Raw genomic sequence first — 20,669 nt, 5'->3', positions numbered from 1 at the left:
TTTGCCTTTCTATGGGTCCTGTGGTAGCCTTCTCTTTCCTTCCTGGAGGACTTCTCCACTTCTAATTGTCTTGCATTTACTCCTCCAGAGAAAGTACGCAAACATGAACAATCACTGTGGAATGGGCTAATATAAGGAACAAAATTTATTTGCCAAAATGGTAGGTGTCTGCAGGTGTACTGGTCACCTTGCAACATTTTGGTTTTGATTATCGTAATTACTTGAGGTGAGGAGAGAATGATAGTTCTGATTTTTACACAGATAATTTTTTTCACTTGCTGGTGTGGCTTTGCTGAGCATTAGTTCAGTCTGTAGGTTTTTTTTTTTCCGTTGGGAGCAGCAGCGTTAAATGAAACGCTTCCATTGGATTTTAACTTGTGGCAGATATTTCTAATGTTTAGTCTGATTTAAGTATTAATCCAGTGCAACAAAGCAAAGTAAATTAAACTCTAAGCATTCTGTGAAAATTAAGATACATATATTCTTTATAATTAACCGATTCATCCCCATTAAGGTTTATTAAAATCAGCCTCCATAGAGCTGCTGTTCTGGTTAAAAGTGACAAAATTCAGTATTGCTTAATTGCATGAGAATCCTATTGAATTAAAAGCAGATTTGTCCAAATAACTATGTCTGTTAGTTTAATGCAGTGACCTTAAGTCAACAAATCACATACGTGGCATGACAAATTTGAATTTAATCTGATTTTACAACCAATTTCATGTGGTAGATCTGAAATATTTTATAGGTGTAGACATGACATTTGACTTAGGCACAGCAGGCTCTGGGTTGGAGCTCCTCTAGAAACAGTTGTTCCTTATTGACCAGTATTTTCTGGGGTAGGAAAGTGGGTTTGTCAAGTATGTTATCATATATCTATATGTTAACAGAATTTCTGTCATTAGAATTTATTTGTAATGATGAAATGTGTCCTTGTGCAGATAGGGGACACCGTTACTTCCCTTGTAGCTTCAGTGAGGCTGTTCTGCAGAGACGAATGGAAGACCCAGTTTCATGATTGGGAGTTTACATTGGAATACTGTGCCCAGTTTGGTATTTGCATAATATATATATTTTTTTCCATTTTGAATGCAATTCAAGACATAGACTAATTTGAGAGAATAGAGGAGAACGTACTGAATATACAGTAATCCTGAAAATGTAGCCTCTGAGGAAAGATCAAATGGTTTCATGTTGTTTGTAGAGAAGGAGGTGACAGAAGGGATGGAGAGGAACATGAGATTTGAAATACATAGGTTTTGACAGATGATTAGCAAAGTTGTTCTTAAAACCTTTAGTGTTTAGTGTTAGAGACTCTATGACCTCTCTGGGCTATCTTTTCCAGGTCTTTAAGTAGCCTTACCATGAGAAAGCTTTCTTAATAACAAGCCTAAATCCTCTTCACTCTTTTCTAGTTGTTTTTTAAGCTCAGTACTTTCAGTCTGGTCTACTGTGGGCTTATGGAGCATTCAACACTAAAGGCTTTAATAAGAGTTATTTTGATCATCTCTCAGGAATGTTGGAGGTGTAATTGACCATGGTGTAGGGTGTGGAGATGGACTAGCTGACTTCTAGAGGTTATTTTTAAAGCCTATTTTTCTGTGTTTTCCAGCTGAAATTCAAAAATTTGAAAATATGAATGTGATTTTTTTTAATGTTTTGGCAGGACTGCTAAATAGTCACTTGGTTGTTTTTGACATAATGACATTTATAAAGAGAGCATCATCATTTCCACACCAAACTGGCATTCCTTCTTTAAAGGTAATGCTTGTCTAAAGCTTTCTATATTATGGCAGTGGAATTTGACTGAATACTCTGAAAGTTCAATTATGTTCTTCGTAAAGGATTTGTTACCTGGAGTAGGCAATATTACCTGGAAAGAATTTCAAATAGGGCAGCAGTACAAATCGTAGTATAACGTGAAGGAGAGGCCCTTGTCATCCACCACATAGCCTCAAACAGTTATTCAGAGCACTTCTGGAAATTCTTTCTTTTAAGGCAAGCAATGAGAGACTATTTTAGATCATCTGTGTGTCTTCACTCTTCACAGCACCAGTGACAAATCTTCATTTGTACAGGATTTTCTTATGCCCCGATCGTGATTAACATGCAGCTATTTAACATGTAAGATGGCATTCTTTCCTGGGCACCTTGAAGCCTTCTTGCTGGAGCCATCTCTCATTGACTAACGAGGTGTATTTTGTCACTAAAGGAAGATAAGGATGGGGTGACTAAATGCGACAACTGTGGGATTTAAAAAATCTTTTTAGAAAGAAAAACTATCAAGATTAGAAAATTAATCAGTTGGGAGTCTGAAATGAGGAGCCTTAGGCAAACTTAACTGGTAATCCAGCGTCTCCTCAGTGTCACAGCATGACCTATAGTTGTGAATTATGTAAGAGCAGCCCTCTTTATAACAGTGCTTAAGTAAACTTTTAGTGGTGTTTACTGCTAATTCACCAGGACTGTGGTCCCACGCAGCAGTGTATTGTGTTTAAAGTTAAGCAGATGTGCTGTGTGTATGTATGTATATATATATATATATATATATATATATATGTGCTGTAGCGGGCAGGTTTTTGAACATTTTAATTTAAATTATTGGGTATGGTGAAATGTGTTTTGAGTGTATCTTCTGATCTTATCTCCTTTGGAATAGTTGAGAGGAGGGGGATTACTATTACACACTTGTGACAATTGAAAATACCGGAGAGGGAAATCTTCAAACACTGTATGGGCAAAGAGTGTGTTTTATACTCACTTTTACTTTCACTTGTGGCCACCTTGTTAAAATACAGAAGATGCTCTGATTTAGAGTAAAACATTATTATTGCTGCGTTGAACGCTACAGATTAGTTTATATCCTGTGCTTCTATACAGTAATTAACTTAAGTATAAAAATATTTTGAAGCTTTTGGTTAATTGTTTAAAATGTTGTAATGAGAATGAATGTATGAGTAGCACAGTTGTTTTCTTAAAATGTAAAAAAGGTACTCAAACGTAAAATTGGTTACGAGTCGCATCCAGTCTCTTGGTATGGCTGTAATTTCTGGGAGTTGGAAAGCTTTTGATATGTTATGTGGCCAAATAGCTGCAAATGTCTCATGCATGAGAAACCTGACGTTCTTGTGGGAAGTGTTATTTACTCTAATTTTCAAATGGGTGCCCTTGATGGTGACAGCCTCTATATAAATGTTTCATCATTCTCTTTTTTGGTTGTTTTTCCCCTTTTTCCTGCTCATAGGTATAAAGGGCACAAATTGTTCAAAGACCATTTGCTTCATTTGAGAGCAGAGCTGCCTGTTCAGGAAAGGCAGGAGGAAGCATTTTTCTTTCTTTCCCTTTTTTTTTCTTTCCCTTTTACAGCTGAGATTGTACAGGGGAGAGGTGGAAATGTGTACATTTCCTTAATAACCCCATTGAGCTCTCTGCCCCATTAGCACTCTTTTTCAGTACAAGTTCTGTGATTCCTCATATCCTGGAAAAAGAGTGGAAGTGACTGAGAAGAAGCTGAGACTTCTTTGCCCTGTACACGTTCAGCCTTCTTAAGTAGTTGGGAAATGATGGTATTCTGATCTTTATGATTTCTACACCATTTCTTAGGGAGCAGGAGGAGGTCGATATCATATAGCAAGAGGATGGCTTTGGTTGTCTCGGTGCTGGTGTTTGAGGTGACCCAGGGACGTGGTCTTCATTTTGCTATTGGCCCTGAGCCCAAAGAGATGGTGGAAGCTGAAATTTCCTTTGATTAGAAGTCTTGATGGATACTGGTTTTTAAAATGCACAGAGGATTGTTCTGTTCATTGTGAGTGGGTGACTTTGGTTTAACTCAAAACATGTTTTTATTTTTTTCATGTAAAATTAAGCAATGATATAAGCTGAAGTACGACTTTTTTCACGTAACCAGTTGAATGTGAACTTTAACAGGTTTATGTTTGTTTAATTGTGTTTGAAATTACAATCTTGCAAACGAACAGGCCTTGACAAATCATTGATGGTCAATTGAGTGTCCTGTTTTCCCAAGTTTTGAGTTAACCTGCATCAGGATGCTGAAATAGATCAAATCCATTGGCTTGAGTCAAGCATTCAAGGGCGATTGTGTGAGATCTGTGGGTAAGAGAGCAAACATGTCCCTTGCAGGACTGAATTGCTGCTGTTCACTATGTTTGTTGGATCCCTGCCCTCTGTTAAGTCAGTACAACGTGTAGGTATCATTTCTTGGACTGTCCTGACACACTGTAATCCAGTGTTCCTGTAATCCAGTGTTCCTTATGGTCACAAAGATGATTTAGGATTGGAGCATATGCCATAGAAGGAGAAGCCAATTGAGCTGAGACTGTTTAGCCTGGAAAAGAGAAGGCTCAGGGGGATCTTACCAAAGTGTATAAATACCTTGATGAAGGGGAGTAAAGAGGATGGAGCCAAACTTGCATCAGTGCTATCCAGTGAAAGAACTAGAGGCAAGGAGCACAAACAGAAATAAGTTCCACTTACAAAAGAAAAAAAATCTTTTCTAGTTCGAGGGTGGTGAAACACTGGAACAGGTCGTACAGAGGGGCTGTACAGCTTCCATCCTTGGAGGTGCTCAGAACCCACCTGAATGAGGTCCTGGCTGACCTGCCTTGGTTGACCCCACTTGGAGCGGTGGGATTGGAGTAGGTGATCTCAAGAGGTCCCTTCCAACCCGAACAATTCAATGTATCTGTGAAAAAGGTGCCATTCTGGGGTAGGGCTCCTGACCTCCCAAAGTCCTTTCCCTACCTTCTTTTCTGAGACTTCCCTGACTAACCTAGAGTGGAGGTAGGTTGCTGAGTTGTTTGTGGGGTGCTGTCAATATGAAATGATTTCTTTAAATATTTTGCGTCTTCATTCCTCCTCAGAAATGTCTGGGAAGAAAATGTTACCTTGCATTCTCCCTTTTGCCTTCTTTACCTCATTTTCTGGCCAGGAGGAGCAGTTATAAGGGCTCATTTTAGCTTCTTATAGTGGCTTTCCTGTTTTCTGTATAGTTTTTTTTTTTTTTGGCATATGAATATGGTAGGTATTCTTTTAGAGGGGTAAGTGCTTTACCTCCCCCCCCCCCCCCCCCCCCAAAGGAAACCCTAGCAGTGCAATTTCTTTTTCTTGTTTCAGAGGGTTTTGCAGTAATACTGAGTTCCAAATGGAGAATTCTCTTCCTAACCCTGCTGAGCAGTGCAGCCTATCAGCTGATAAGCCACTGTTTCCTCTTCATTCTCAGCTGCCAAATAGCATCCTATATACATTAAAAGTATTTTAGGGAATATTAAAAGAATAAACCTTTCACAATGAAAGACATTGTAGGGAACCTGTAGTGGAGAGAGGTGGTTCTCGGGCTTGTTTTCTTTTTGTTTTTTTATAAATATGCACTTTAGAATGGATATGGTGTGATTAGTTGTAATTATTACCTGCTGTAGCATATTCTTGGGCTGGAGCAGGAAGATCTTTTATTTATATATATATTTATATATATATATTTATATAAATATAAATGAAGATGATCCAGGTTGAAAAAAGGAGGCAACTTGAGTAAGTGTCTTGCAACTTCTTGCTATGCAAGACAGCCATTCTTTTTCCTTCTCTAGACGATTGGCGCTATTTCATGTAGCAGTTGAGTTTTTGGAGCTTAAGCAGTTGGATGGGTAAGTTTTGAAGGAAGTAAGTTTTGAAAGTGCAGGATTCTGAACTTCATGGCAATTTCCTGTGAACTCCTGTTTCATGCCTTGGGCTTGTATAAGTTGGAGAACTTTGAAATTGGAGAAGTCTGTGCTGATTTACATTGTCTGTATGACTGGCCCGTTTTGTGTAAGCAGGTTATGTAAGATTTGGCAACCGCATTGCATTTGGGGAGGTGGAAAAAGTGTTCAGCCAGTGTGGCTTCTTTTTATTATGACCACGGTACCTTCCAGCTCGGATGGCTGATCAGCTGCTCTTTGAGGGCATAGCTGTGATTTGTAATCTCTTCAAAAACGATGACAACAGAGATGAAGCAGCAGGAAATAAGAAATGACCTGCAGCTTTACAACTGAGGGGAAATACGGTCCTCATCCTGTTTTTGCTTCTGCACCTGGAATTTTAAAATGAGTTAAGCTGGCAACATTAAGGCCACTGGGGTGCAGTTCACCAATTTTATAATCAGTTTATTTTGCAAGGTGGCTTTCAGTCCCGGTCTTTTGATATTACTGAAGCACCATTTAAGCCCTGATTCAGTGTGGTAATCAAGTATGTGCCAAAATCCAGTGACTTGTTGGCTGTTAAATTTCTGGCTGATATGAATTTCTTTCCCCACAACCCTGCACTCTTTGTTTTTGAAAGTTTGGGGTTAAAGGCTAAAACCCAGCAAAGGAGAAGTAGTAAATGACAATTAAGATTCCCCAAAGAACTGAAGAAAGGAACCAGAGAATTTGTCCCAGGGTTGATTCTCTGGTGCTCCTTGGTTTTTCTTTTTGAGAGTAACAATTTGTGATAGTTGCATAGCAGTGAGTTTTCCTCACAATGGCTCTTTTATTAGCTCTTCAGGAATTCATGTTTTGTTTTGCTTTCATAGCCTCACTGTTGTTACGCTTTTATTTACCTGTTGTAATCCGGGGGGATACAAAACTCCTGGGGTGCTAAATCTTAGCCCTAAAAACAAAATCTATTGAATTTGTGCTAAAATACAAGATAGCAGTTTTGATATTTTTAGCTTCCCCCAGTTGTTATGGTGTGCCCTAACCCAGGGATATTTAAAACTGTGCAACTTACACTTAACCAACCAACCAAAAGAAAAAAAAAAGTTTGCAGTGCTGCTCAAGCTAAGTTTGTGTCATTCTTTCCACAATAATCGTGGATTTTTTCCAGGATTTATAACTTGTCCAGAAACTGTCTGTCTTCAGCTGAATCTCAGTGTAACTTGTCTCAGCCAGGATACTGTTGGTGTTTAATTTGGTCCAAACTAGCTTTGTCACTCTTGCAAAACAGAGTGGAAAAAAAAAAAAAGGAAAGTTTGACACTGCATTCTTGAAAATCCCCCACAGGCATGCATTTAAAACATGACATTTCATGGCCTTATTAATGTCTCGTGTCAAATGCTGCGTTGTGCCTTGTGTTGACCAAAAAAAGTCAAAACAGCCTGGATGCTATGGTGTGGAAGGGGGTTGAAGCGGGCTGCCCTAGCTAGTGACTGCCCATTTGCTAAGGTAGCTGAGAATGTTTTCTTGTAGGGTCCTCATGTCAGAAGCAGATATGGGGACCAGGGAAGGAAGGAACTGCTTCGTTTGGCAGCGGCATGGTTTTAAATAGGCTTACACAGACCAGAGATTCCCCCTCCCTGCTGCAGGAGCAGTTCAGCTGTTCTTATAATGATGTCTAAACTCCCAGTTCAGTCTTGACGTGTTAAGAGACCCCCAAAATGGTGTTTCAGTTCTGTTACTTTGGTTTTAGACGTTTGAATGGCAGCAGCATCGATGAGGATTGAGCTTGGCTCCTGCTGATGAGCTAAAAAGTAGGGATGTAGTTCTTCTTTGGCAATTTATGTGTGAAGTTGAAAGTGCCGGTTATACCCAGCAGTCTCTGCGTGGTCACGTATGTGCCTCGTGGGAAAGCACATATCAGCTATGAAACAGGGCAACAGGTTCAGGGGGCAGAGGGGGAGAGTTACTGGAGCTCAAGCTCCAAAAATATAGTAGAAAAGCCATGGGGGCCCTTTGGCTTACCGACTTTTCTTCATCTGAATGCGTTGAGCTTCAGGGCAGGCCGCAAGCCTTATTTAAGAAAAGAGAATTGAGAAGAGGGAGTTTGCTCCAGGGTAATGTTTTGCGTAGGTAGGATATTTTTCATCCTTTTTATTCTAGCCTGCTTTTAATTGGACTTGGGTAGTTTTGTCTCTTTGTTTTGCTTTAAGTAACTATTGCAGGATTTCTGATTCAGGTCTGAGCTACTTTTTAGTCTGTATTTATGCGTTCAAGTATATAAATGAGTGTGGCATTATCATAACCATATTAAATAGCCTAACATCGCCTTTTGATAGCCAGGGTTTTCTTCATTCAGCAATCAGGTTTTTGACTGCTCTGAACTGATTCTTCACTTTGTAGTGAATTCAGAGATGCTACAAATCTGTGAGCTAGGGAGGATGTAGGAGAGAGGAAATTCTGTTTTGTGGTTTGAAATTTCAAGTGGGAATTCCAATTCAGGAATTCTGGATAACCTTTTTTTTCTAGGAGCAAGAACTGTTGATGCTGGGACAGCTGTACGGGGACTTGTCTCTGTCTCCCTCCTCCTTGTTCATTTTCTTTCCTGTAGAGAGGTCTCAGGGTGTCCTTTGAATACTTAAAGCTAGCATGGGTGAGCCAAATCAGAGAACTGATTTGACTGAAAAATGACTCGACCAAAAATGGCCGGATCAGTTCCTCAGTCTGATTCACCAGCTGGTTGTATACACGGTTTCTTTTATGTCTGCCCTTCTCTGGCTTCAGTTGTTTGTCAATAGCTGCCTCACCACACAGTTTGAACTGCCACAAATTACAGCCTGACCTGTTAAGGAAAACCAAAATGAGTAGCAATTTACATTCATACGTTGGTTTGTGAGCTGTGGCAGCTCAGCTCCTGCTTCTGCTTCTTCGGGAGCAGCTGGCCTGGCCTGGCTGGGGGAGCTCAGACATTTTGGGAAGGCGCTTGGGGACAGGGATCCAGTGCAGCCATCCTGAGGTGAGCCGTCTCAGCTCATGAATCAGAAGCCTGAGGCCTCATTTGTATGGAAATTTTACTAGTTCAGCTGGCAATTTTTTTTTACCCTCCCACACTCAAGAATGTATGTTTATTGTGATACGAGTTGTTTCTTTCTCTGTTTGAGCTCCTGGTGGCAGGACTTAGCTTTAATGTCACGTAGTTAGTGCGAATACCCAGCTGTTACCTGTCCAGTGCTGCTGTTGATATAGCACAAAGAACCTGGCGTGTTGGGGAGTCCGGTGCATGGACACTTAACTGTGTTTGAGAGCTCTCTCAGGTTGAAGGTTTGCTGGCACAGACAATGCCAGAAATATCTGTATCGGCACTGGGAAAGCAGTCAGTTTTTCTGAGTGGCCTGAGGTAGCAATGTGTAGGGTTAGCTGTGTTGTGTTTGCACCCCTGGCGTGCCTAATTTGCAATTTGGATATCTGTCTCTGGGTAATACTGGCTGGAAACCGACTGTCCTCTCCTAGTCAGAAAGCATCTCTTCTAACTGCACAGTCTCAGCTCACCCAGGCACTGGAATTTGCTGATTTCTCATCTTCTCGGTGTACCAACTTTAAAAAGGAAGTACAGCGATGGTCATTTTGGAAATTGCCGGTTTGGGTAGTAATCAGTTGTTTCTGAATGTGATTTAGGATATCAAGTTGTAATAATTGGACATGCAACTTGTAATAACTGGGCATACATTGGTTGTACGTGCTTGTGACAATCAGGTGGTGCCCAACATTTGAAATATGATGGCAATACGTTAAGCAGGGGCAATGCTTTTGAGACCTGCTCTAATGAAAGACTTGTTTTTTGTGCTCTCTGGAATGGTGATTTGAAATGGTGAGTGCTAATATATTTTGGGGTTATGTATTTGTGCATATACACGGCTTTAAGGTGCAACACAAAATAAGCAAAATCAAAACAAAACACTTTAGAACTCTATAAAAGCCACTATTCCTTCTGTTGCTGAAGCTAACAAACATGTATTGTCATATATTTTCTCCTTTCTTTTTTAGATACATGTATTGGACTGACTGGGGGGAAACACCCAGAATAGAACGGGCAGGAATGGACAGCAGCACACGAAAAATAATTGTTGATTCAGATATCTATTGGCCAAATGGACTCACAATTGATCTTGATGAGCAGAAACTTTACTGGGCTGATGCAAAATTGAGTTTCATTCACAGAGCGAATCTGGATGGTTCCTTTAGGTAAGTTTCCTTTAGTCTGTAATATGGTGTGAATTATTCCTCATCTTCTGCATTTGTTTTGCACTGAAACTTTTTTCAGTAATCTAGAATAATGTAAATGCCTTATTGTTAATTTTAACCTCAATTGTTGATAGCCTTGCAAAAATAAAACACCTGCATGCCATAAAACTGACTTTAAAATTTAGAGTATTTATATCATTATTTTACTCTAGATAGTTTCTAGCCTTCTTGTACAGCATTTTTTTAAGGCTTGTACTTATCTTTAGAATAATTGGAAATGCTCTTCTGTGGCTTCAGGAAATCTAACATTTAACCAATGCTTATAGGGATTTTACAGGATTTTACTGTATTTTTTACAGCGGTGTAATATATGTTGAGACACCTGTCCTTGGCCCTGTCCAAAGATGTACTTTGTGACATGCCTATAAAGTAACCAAATTCAGCTTATTTCAGGTTGTGAGCAAATGTCATTTTCCTAAGGCTTGATACAAAGCACAGTATACAAGTTTTGTTTGGAGGGCTTCTTTACAATGGTCCCTGTTGATTTTTGGCAGAGAAATGACCCTTTAGACAGGCCAGATTTGGGCACTTGAGTTTGTACCTGAATCTCTGTGAAGTGTTCAATGGGCACGTTGCGTTGGCTCTGAAGGGCAGCTGCCATCTGCCCGTGAAATGTCCTGCTGAGGATGCAGTTCTCTGCGTTTTGGTCCAGCTTTGGTCTTCAGGTAGTCTTAAGAAACAACCTGTTGAATAGGCAGTAGTATACTGAATGCCACGCTGCAATTGATTTCTGCACAATTAGTAGAATTACGTTTGATTTGGTTGCGTGAGGCACACAGAATTATACCTTCTTAAGTGTAGCCTACCCAATTCTTTGGATCCTAGATTTTCACATGAAGACTTAAGCATGTGCTGGGGTTGCGTGGATAGCAAGCTCACAGTGCAGAAGTCTTTCTGCTGATATTCTTTTTAAAAGCAGCAAATTATGACACTACATTATCACTTTACTGTAAGAATACTGTAAATGAGTTGTCGTATCCTGAAACACAACTTCAGATGCTGAGATTTTGTTAATCATTCTAAAAAAGTTTACTTTGAGGAAATAGAGAGGGATGTTGGGTTATGGCATAGTGCTCTGCCAAATTGTGCATTGTCAGCAGGTTGCTATCCCGACGTGTCAGCAGCACCTTAAGGCAAACTGGAAATTGCAGTGACCTTTATATAATGCACATAAACTCTGTATTTTAAAACATATAAAATTTATTTGTTATGAAATCATTGAGTATTGATCAAAATTCGGAGTTTTATGTCTGTCTATATAATATGCCTCCCCCCTCCAAATAACACTGCATTTTTTCATGGTGTTTTTCATTTCTTTTTGCAGAGGTGCATTCTGTGCCTGATTTTCACACTCATAAAAGAGGCATAACAATATTGACATCCTTTATAAAACGCTCTAAGTTCTATTGAGAGTACTATGTAAGAGCTAGATAATGGTGGCATTGTAGTCAGTGACAAGTACTAAGTGACAGTCAGAAGTATAGACAAGGGAAAAGGCCTTTACAGAAGCGGAGTGGAAGCTCAAAGGCTTGATACAGGTTCATAGAAAGAAAATACTGTCTCAAAATTCTAAATCTAAGAGTTTGCATGCAATGTAAATACGTTTCTCTAGTTTGGGGCTAGGTGGCAGAGTGTAAGATTTCCCGTCGCAGTCTCAGATTTCTGCCAGTTCTCTTACATGTGCAAATTTAATAAACGTTACTTCTAAGTTTGAGTGAAAACTTAGAGTTGGAATTGGTCGGTCAAATGTATTTTGCTTATGTTAAGGTAGAGAGAGACCACCTGAAAGAGAAACAGCTTTTGAATACATTAATCCTAGCAATCAGTCCAAATTATTCTGTGATAAATTGGTGCATTACACTCCCTCCCCCCTCACGTGCAGTTTTGTATCATAAAGGAATCGGTATTTTAGGAAAAATTAATATATGTGCTATTTTGCATTAAAAAAAAAAGTTTAGCTCACTGATGCACACTCTTATTTTACTATCAGCTGCTGGAGAGCTGATGTCACACTGGATGTCAGGACACTCCTCTGCAGGATGTGTTCTGTGAAATTCCTTGTCTCTAACTGCATGTGGGCTTCAGGCATTATTTAGTATAATAGCTTAAATGTCATTTAGCTGTGTATGTTTTAGATTGTAACTATGACAAAATTTCCTTCTTAAAATGTTATGCCTATTAATAAATCCAATGAACATTGATCTTAATTTTCTTTTTCAACACTCATAGAAAAAGTGAAATCTTTGAAGTTTCAAATGCTTCTTCTCCTCTCATCCCAGAATTGCTTCAGAATTCAAATAAAAAGGAAATGTACCCTCTGCATGGTGGATTAATGCTACTGGATCAATCTGCCTGTTACATTAGCAAGATTCAGTTTCCAAGCATGTCAGCTGGAACTTTTTCAAGGGATGTAATTACGGGAGAGGGGGAGACTTGATATTTAAGAATGATGGAAATAGGTACACTATATAGTGGAAAACAGCTGCTACAATACTAGAATACAAGTCCAGTCACTACTGTTACTAGTTTAAAAAAAAAAAAAAAAAAGAAAGCAACAGCAAAGGTGAGAGTGGACATGGAAAGTGAAATCAGTATTTCTATTTGTTCTGCAGTATTTCATGGTGAGAGAAGTGATAATTTGAAGTCCAGAAATGTTAGAGCAGTTTTAGTTTTATATCTGGAACAGGAAGAATAATATTGTTTTTCCCCATTGTCTGCTTTATACATGTATATGAAAGTATTTGTTTGCATTTGCCAATCTGTTTTAAACCTGTCCGTTATGCTCAAGATGTCTGAATACATATGAAGAATTCTAGGGCTATGTTTTATTCCGTCTCAAGAAACTGCAAACGGTAGCTATGCTGATAAAAACGAAACAATCCTTTCCTTCCCAAGCATTAGATGTTTTTATTATTATCATTAATCTCATCTACGGAAACAATTCAAATCTGAATATAGGTGTAAGAAAAATGCATTCCTTGCTTTCCTTCAGGGTGATGCTGAGACTTAAGGTTTCTCCAAGTTTTATGCTGAATAAATTGGAATACTGGTTTGCTACGTCAGAGCACTGGTTTAGAAGGCATGTGAATGCCTTTTTGTTTGTACACAAAATGCATGAAACTTGTGAAAACTGAGTTTGTGTTATTTTGACTGAGGAGTTGTCAAGTGTGTTTACACTGAGTGAATGCCTCTGAGACTGAATCTAAATTACAAAAATTTATTGCGATATGTATAAACTTGGGGATCCTGTGAGTTCAGAAAACATGTTGGTAGTGTCATGTGTTTGGTGAAAATGTGAAAATGCATGCATCCACAGAAGCAAAGGAGTGTGGTTGAATGAGGAGGGTGTGCTGAAAAACATCTGAAGTGTTTCTGATTTATTTTCATCACAAGTATTTAGTCTTAGACAAAGTATAGCTGACAGGAGACAAACAGTTTACTGCTTTTAGGGAGAGAACACTCAAAAATAACACATCAAAAACCCCGCAAAGTGTCTAGTATTTGAGGTGACCCCAGAAAAACTCGGTGAGAAATAAGGTATCCAGGAAGGACGTGTTTAATTGAGAGGAGAGATGGGAGGGAAGAAGAGAGGTAATAAGTTGGCAGAAATCTCTTACTGGGTTTGAACCTTCTAGGGAGGAAAGAAGATGCTCTCTGGGCTTTGCACCTCTTTGGGCTTTGGGAGCTACTGAGCTAGGTATTTCATGTGGCTGTGAGATGGCATGAGCTGCTGCGGTGGTAAGGAAGCTGGTTCCCGAAGTAGGCAAGGTATTTTTCCAGATGCTCTCAGGTCGTTTTCTAGGGCAAGCCTTCGCTCTACATTTCAAAAGGGATACCGAAAACCTTTTTTTTCTGCTGTTGGGCAAGTTAGGAGGGGTAATTTATAGAGACTCTTAGGTCATTTTTTCATTTTCCTACTATAAGGAAGGACTGGGTGCAGCCGATGATCCAAAATTTGGAAATCCTGGGTAAAGAAATCGTATATTACAAATGGAGACCAATAGATAAATAAAAAATAATGTGTTAATTGGAGGAGCGCACTCCAGACCTGTGTTTCCTCCAAAAGGCAATTGTATTTGGATGTTTGCACAGCCCTGGTAAGGAACTTTGGTGTGGCCTTTCAGAGGTCAGTGTACAGCTGGATTAGATACCGTGTTGCTATGAAACAAAGTGTATTTGTTTCCTCATTGCTATGAAGGAGCAAAGTCTAAATTTTCATTCCTGCATTTTTGCATAGCTAACTGTGTATTTGGGAGGTGCTTGCCATCACGCTGTATGGGCATGCTGACGTGATGTGACTCGTGGCTGCTAAAACTACTTTTTTTCTTTAATTTGCAACTTTCGAGGTTAATTGTTAAGTTTGTCCTACGGTGGCTGCTGCTAACAGTGATTTATTTGAAAGCATTTTCAAATTGATGTGTGAAGAAAACTAATTTTCAAGTTATAAAGACTGGGGGAAAAAAAAAGGAAAAAAGAATCTGTACCATGAGTGCTTTTAACATGCAGTAGAGGAGGATATATGTAAAACAATTTGTAAAGATATGCAAATGAATGTGTTGGTTATGCGTCTGCTTGGCTTAAGTTCCTCTAGATTACTGTAAAAACTTACTGTACGTTTCACTGTGATTGTTGCTTTCATCACCAGATGATTCTCTTGGTCCAGTGTTTTTATTAAAAGATGACAGTTCCTATATGAGTTGTTAAGAGAGCCAGATTTTTTTTTTTCCCAATGGCACCTGCTGAAAGCAATGCATACTAATCCTTGCCCTTTCTTTTATCTAGGCAAAAGGTTGTTGAAGGTAGTCTTACTCATCCGTTTGCACTGACGTTGTCTGGGGACACTTTGTATTGGACGGACTGGCAGACACGCTCCATTCATGCCTGCAACAAACGGACAGGAGAGAAAAGGAGAGAAATATTATCTGCCCTGTATTCGCCAATGGACATCCAGGTCTTAAGTCCTGACCGGCAGCCTTACTGTATGTTTTACTTTTCCCTGAAGCTTTTTGCATTACTTTAATTTGTTTGTCAGGAATAACATTAATCATAAAAATGGTCAATGTGGAAAGTTTTAGTGTTTTAGAAAACTTTTGGGGAGTTTGGTCTCTAAAGGCGTAAGTACCCGAGTCCTTTACATCTCTTTGAAAAGTTCAAGTAGGTAGGATCTCCTTCATCATCCCAGTTGGTAACAAAATCCCAAATCCAGGGCAGTACTTCAGTGACATATTTTGATTTGGATAGCTCAATGAAAGTGATAAAGACTTGCCTCACAACTTTTTAAATACCATGATTTTAAAGACAAATGAAAAAGTGCATATCATGGCATTTTAAAAAAAATTATAAGTACAATTACCATAAAATATGTAATGTTCATTTTGTACTTATAAGGGTAATTTTTGAAGTCCACACCTGACCTTGCTTATCTTCAATATGTAACAAATAGTTTGTGAATGTTTTCAGTATGAATGGCATTTAGTCCTGAGCTTGTATAAGAAACATGTATGCCTGTAATTTTTTTTCCTTTGTGTGTGGTCCTTCAAAGAAAGTTGAGTGTAGAGAATGGAGTATTGAAACAGCCTATGTGTATTTTGTATGTGAGTGATTTCATGTAGAGATCAGTCTATTTTTTTTAGTAGGAATGTGGAAATGTGATTTTAAAACGAGTGGAAATGTATGTAATTCACTAGCTGTGGGAAGAACCATCTCTTGCCTAGAGGAGATACTCTTGCCGTTTGGATTGGCTTCTTTGTTTATGCCAACTATAACGTTAGCTTCCCTGAAGATAGCATCTATTTTCCTAGTAAAGTTTATAGGATGTCAGTAAACAGGCTTGAAAGTAAGCAAAAGGAGTTTGAAGATCATCTTGGTGATGGAACGTGCAAATTTTCATTGAGGTTGTCAGGTATGAGTAGCACCCTGGTTTATATCACTGCTCCAGATAAGAGTTTGTCTATACTGAATTCTTGTCATTGCTTTTAGCTAAGGTTATGTCCCAGCCTTGGGTCACAGTATTTCTGGGTCAGTCACAAGAAAATATGATGCACAGGGAAGCAGCATCTGCTGAAAATAGCTCAAATGCTGTTGACTTCATTAAGATCTGGCTCAAATTCTTCTCCATCTTCTTTCTCACTGCCTGTCAGTGGAAATACCACAAATCAAATTAGCTGAATTGTTTTTATTTTTAGAATAAAGTAGTTCAGAAGCTTATTCAAACTGTGATTGAATTTTGGAGAGGTCTTGCACAGCTTGCAAGATTTTTTTAAAATGTGGCAATGTTGTCTATATTTATGGTTACAGTTTTGTCTGTTGCAGTTGTTACTTGCTCCAGGTAAATGAGATAGGTGTGTGCAGTTGCACTCCCATCCTTACCCCCCACCCTCCTTATTTTTATCTATTTATTTATTTTACATTTTCAAAATAGCTGGGAGGCTCAGAGAAAAGAGTAACTGTAATCTTTTTAGTATTTGAGCTTTTCCTAATGTTGATGAAATATGCAAGGGACGTAACATGTTCCCTTCATGCATTTCCTGGAGATTCAGGGATATGTCTTGCTGAAAAAGCTCTACAGCAGAGAAAGGTATTTCCTAAATGTAGCAGCACTGTAATGTACAAGCTATTCCAAGCCCCAATTTTCTTTTTCATGGTGCTTAGCAGACCCACCGTTTGGCAAAGGAACTAGTGTCCGTGGTTCTTAGCTGTATTGAGCTTGAGAAACATTGAAAGAACTGCACAGTGAGAATGTGCAGAGCTGTCAGCTCTTGTGAAATTGGCTTTGCATGAGTCTCAAATTAAATACCCTCAGAAAGAAGTTTTTGGGGAGGTGGGGAATCAAATACTTTATTTTATGGCTCCTCTGTCTGTTAAAACTAAACTTGTGCCAGTCATTTGTGATCTATAATTTCTTCCTCAGAGAGGGTTGGAATAGCTTTAGGGGTTATAGAAAAAAGGAAAATAAAATGTATTGATTGTTTGCTTGGTTTCTTGAAGTTCACACTCCATGCGAAGAAAACAATGGTGGTTGCTCCCATCTGTGCCTGCTATCTCCCAGAGACCCGTTCTACAGTTGTGCTTGTCCCACTGGTGTGCAGCTAGAAGATGATGGCAGGACATGCAAATCAGGTAAGAGCCTGGCTTTTCTGCAGTAGCAGCCTTGGCTTGGCTTGGGTTTGCTGCTTAAAAGTTGAATCGTGAAGAAGTGGATTGACAACTGTGTGACATGCTGAAATTTACCTGTTGCTCTGAAACTGCTGAGTTTTTGTCCTAATTGCAGAAACTTTGCACCTGGATCTCTGAGTGATCAGAAATTTTGTGCCTTTTGACTGTGTCACCAATTCACTCTAGAGAGGAAGAGGCACGCAGAGGCTCTTGTGGAAGTGATTTATTAGAATTAACCTACTCTAGGACCTCTTTCCATCTGGACTGAGGACCGCGGACAGAGAGGTTTGCTCCCTCCTGTTCATTGGCTTGTAGCTACTGATGCATAGTGGTGGCCAGGCTGTTGCCTTCCAGTTGCATCTCAAAGAACAATGTGCTTGAGATACCTTCTGTACACTGAAATGCCAAAAACGTTCAAGGCACAGTCCATGCGCCCATGTACTATTTCAGAGATAAACCTGTGTGTTGGCTCTGATTCGATTAATTTCATAATGAAATAGTCCGAACAGAAAAATGCAAAGTTAAGGTTTAAACTAAAATAAACTGAAAATACCATATTTCTGATGCTGAAGATGATTAATCCCTCTCTCTTTGGGCTGTTCTTTGTGAAGGGATATATGAGGAAATTACGCAGGGAACTTTTTCTTGCTGAATCTAGTTTGTGATTTTGGACATTAATTTTAAAGTCAGCCAAGGTTTTGTGCAAAGCAGCTTATAAAGTTTGCTGATTGAGATAATGTAGGTAGAGAAAATACTGTTCTAGGTGCCTATTCCCTGTCACTGAAAAATAGATGAGTCTTTTGTACTACCATAAAAAAAAAAGCTGTTCAAAGAACTAAGAGCTAGAGTATATGCTTTAAATGAAGCGTATAACTAGATGCATATTCATATTGATAAGTTGAGTGAGACAGGTGGTATACTTGGAAAACTTGGCTTTACTGTTGATGAGGAAGCTTCTTGTACAAATTCATCTTACAAAAACGGGATTAACACTGATATGGCCATAGAGATGCTAGGAGGCAAGGTTTAAGACAATGTTCTGATTACAGACTGAAAGACACTCTATTGCCCGTCTCTGCTGCGTTTTCATGAGGCTAGTCAAAGTGTATAGTCGCTTTCTGATGCGCCTTGATTCCTCTGAGTACTAAAACAAGCATAATAGACTCCTTTCATTTGTGAACTTGAAGCAGAATTTGAACACTGAACCTCCAAGGTTTAAGGGCCAGCTTTATTAGCTCATCCTGCTGCAATTGAAAGGCTTATAAGGTAGTTCTTGCAGCTGCTGAAAGACCTTTCTCTTTCCTTCTTCCAGCTTTGGAAAGTTTCCCTTTCACAGCCTTTAAAAAACATTGCTGAATACGCAGGACAACCTTTTTAGACGTTCATATTGACCTTATGTTTCTGGCAGTGGGAATGAAGGTCAGCCTGCTTTTGGTGTTTTGGCGGATAGCACAAGCAGGAGTGACTGCTTTTACTGTGCTTTCACCTTTCCATTGTCAGGGCAGACAATCTGTCAAGGGTGTTCTGTCAAAGGAGGGCAAAAAAGTGGGATGGGAACAGGAAATCTGGTTTTGCATAAGAATGTGGCCTTTTGGTTCAGTTTTATGGATTATTTCTTTCCCAAGCTCCACATCTTTTGTTGTCCTGTCTGCCTTATGCCAACATCCATGTGCTTCTCTTTCCACTCTTATTAATTAACTCCTTGGTTGCAAGGAACTGACTTTTTGTTCTCTGCACGAGTCCTTTGTAGTAAAGCTGTATCAGGAACTACTGATGCAACAGGGTTGACCACCTCTCCATTTTGTTCCCTATTAGCTAGAGCACTAAGTCACTTAGGCATATCGAGTTCGTTGACATTAGGCTTTTAAGGCAATTGTAAAAATGGTGCTGGGGATTTGTCTGCAAGAGGAAAAAGCATTTTGTTTCAAAATTTGTCTGTATGGGGAGTTCACTGGTACAAACATAGCTATGTAGTGTTACTGTATAGCTCTGTCAGAAAGTATTCTTGTGCAAAAAAGCCCTGAGATTCTTAAGCAATTTCAGCTTTCTTGGATACTGCAGAATATACACATATAGTTCTCATATTCAAATATTCTGTATAGCTCACTGCAGAGTAGAAGTGTTGAATGGTAATGGGCCTAAGTAATTAAGAAAATATGAATTCAAGAACAGACAGTGCCACTATTTATTTTGCTGTGGGTTGTCTTTATACATTGGAACTTCAGAAGTCTGGATTTTTAGCCTTTTTCTAAACATATAAATGTTGATATGCTGAAGCTATTACTAACTGTATCTGTATTAAATGAATAATTCATTATTCTGCAGTCTTAGCTTTCAGTGTTAATTCATTTCTGCTTTCTCTCTGCTGAAGAGTTATTCTGCATAAATTAAAAAAGTTGTACAGTAGATATACGTCACTAATAATGTTAAATATATGGACAGATTGGCAACTGGTATCAAGTACAAGGTCTTCTCTGGGAACATGTACTTGTTCTGTGTAGGTAGATGCTTTGTGTCGCTTCCCTCCAGACACATGATGTTAGTCTGTTTTGCTCTGTTGGTGTGTGATGTTTTCTTTGCTCGTTGATAACATGGACTAGTACTTCCAAGAAGACTGCTTGTGTAGAGCCATTCTCAGTGCAAGAACAGGTTTTATATCTGTAAAGGACAAAAAGCCAAAACTAACAGCTTAGCATGAAAACAAAGCACCTGTTGCATGCACTTTAAATCAGTTGATTTCTCCTCTGTCCACACCCTTACCTGGATTTGGTAGCAAAAGATGAGTGCAATATTTGAAAAGCATTAATAAGGTCGTTCTGGTGTCTGTAGTGGCAGTCTTGTTGACTGGTGTCTTTGATCGCTGAAGGTACAGGCAAGGTGAACGCTCCTCTAGCTTTTGTAGAGTTGGGTAAGGAGGTTGCAACCACATGCAGCTCATTATCTCAACAAAGTTGTTCCCTTAAGCAGTTCTGTGAACACTCAGAGAAGTGATCTTTCAAGCCAAGATCTTCAAAATTACGTATGAATTTGTGTTGGACCACTACTGGAAGGGAGGACAAGGAGGCTTATGACCTGAGATACTGAAAACAAACCGACCTGTTTGTCTATATAAAAGTATTGCCAGTTGCTGGGAACAAGATTTAAACGGTATGGGACAAAGTAGTAATTGGTGTTTTGTTTTTAACTTTCAATTTTTAACTGTTCAGTAGAACAGCAGCTTGTAACAAATAGAACTTGGGGCATCTTTGCTGCTGTTCTGGTTTCGAAATGCTGTTAATTTATCTCATTACAGTTTGTAATGAGATACTACAATTTGTACCACTTGATGTGAATGGAGCCATGATCTTTCCATCTTGCTCTACATCATCCCAGTCTCTCATAAAATACCAGTATGCATTATTCCAAGATTGAGCCCATTTCTGCAAACTGTGTTCAGCAGCTTGTTTCTCTTATGTTTCTGGAAAATGTGTAATTTCTTTCTGCAGTATTCAGTGTTACTAGCATACAGCCACTGCTGCCGGCCTT

The 20,669-nt window shown here is 39.1% G+C and overlaps 1 protein-coding gene across 4 annotated transcripts in view; it reads left to right on the top strand.

Annotated features, from left to right (window-relative positions):
- LRP5 (LDL receptor related protein 5) overlaps window positions 1–20,669 on the top strand; it is a 170,364-nt gene that overhangs the window by 57,703 nt on the left and 91,992 nt on the right. For all 4 annotated transcript variants that reach the window (XM_048059683.2, XM_013185662.3, XM_066997956.1 and 1 more), the window contains exons 3-5: window positions 9,732–9,929; window positions 14,772–14,968; window positions 16,977–17,108. In XM_048059683.2, the coding sequence (XP_047915640.2) occupies window positions 9,732–9,929; window positions 14,772–14,968; window positions 16,977–17,108 (527 nt within the window). The remainder of the gene's footprint in view (window positions 1–9,731; window positions 9,930–14,771; window positions 14,969–16,976; window positions 17,109–20,669) is intronic.

The sequence above is a fragment of the Anser cygnoides genome, chromosome 5 (assembly GCF_040182565.1).
Source record: "Anser cygnoides isolate HZ-2024a breed goose chromosome 5, Taihu_goose_T2T_genome, whole genome shotgun sequence".
Classification (NCBI taxonomy): Eukaryota; Metazoa; Chordata; class Aves; order Anseriformes; family Anatidae; genus Anser; species Anser cygnoides.
Note: the sequence above shows the minus strand (reverse complement) of the source record. Positions and strands in the feature narration are given on the sequence as shown.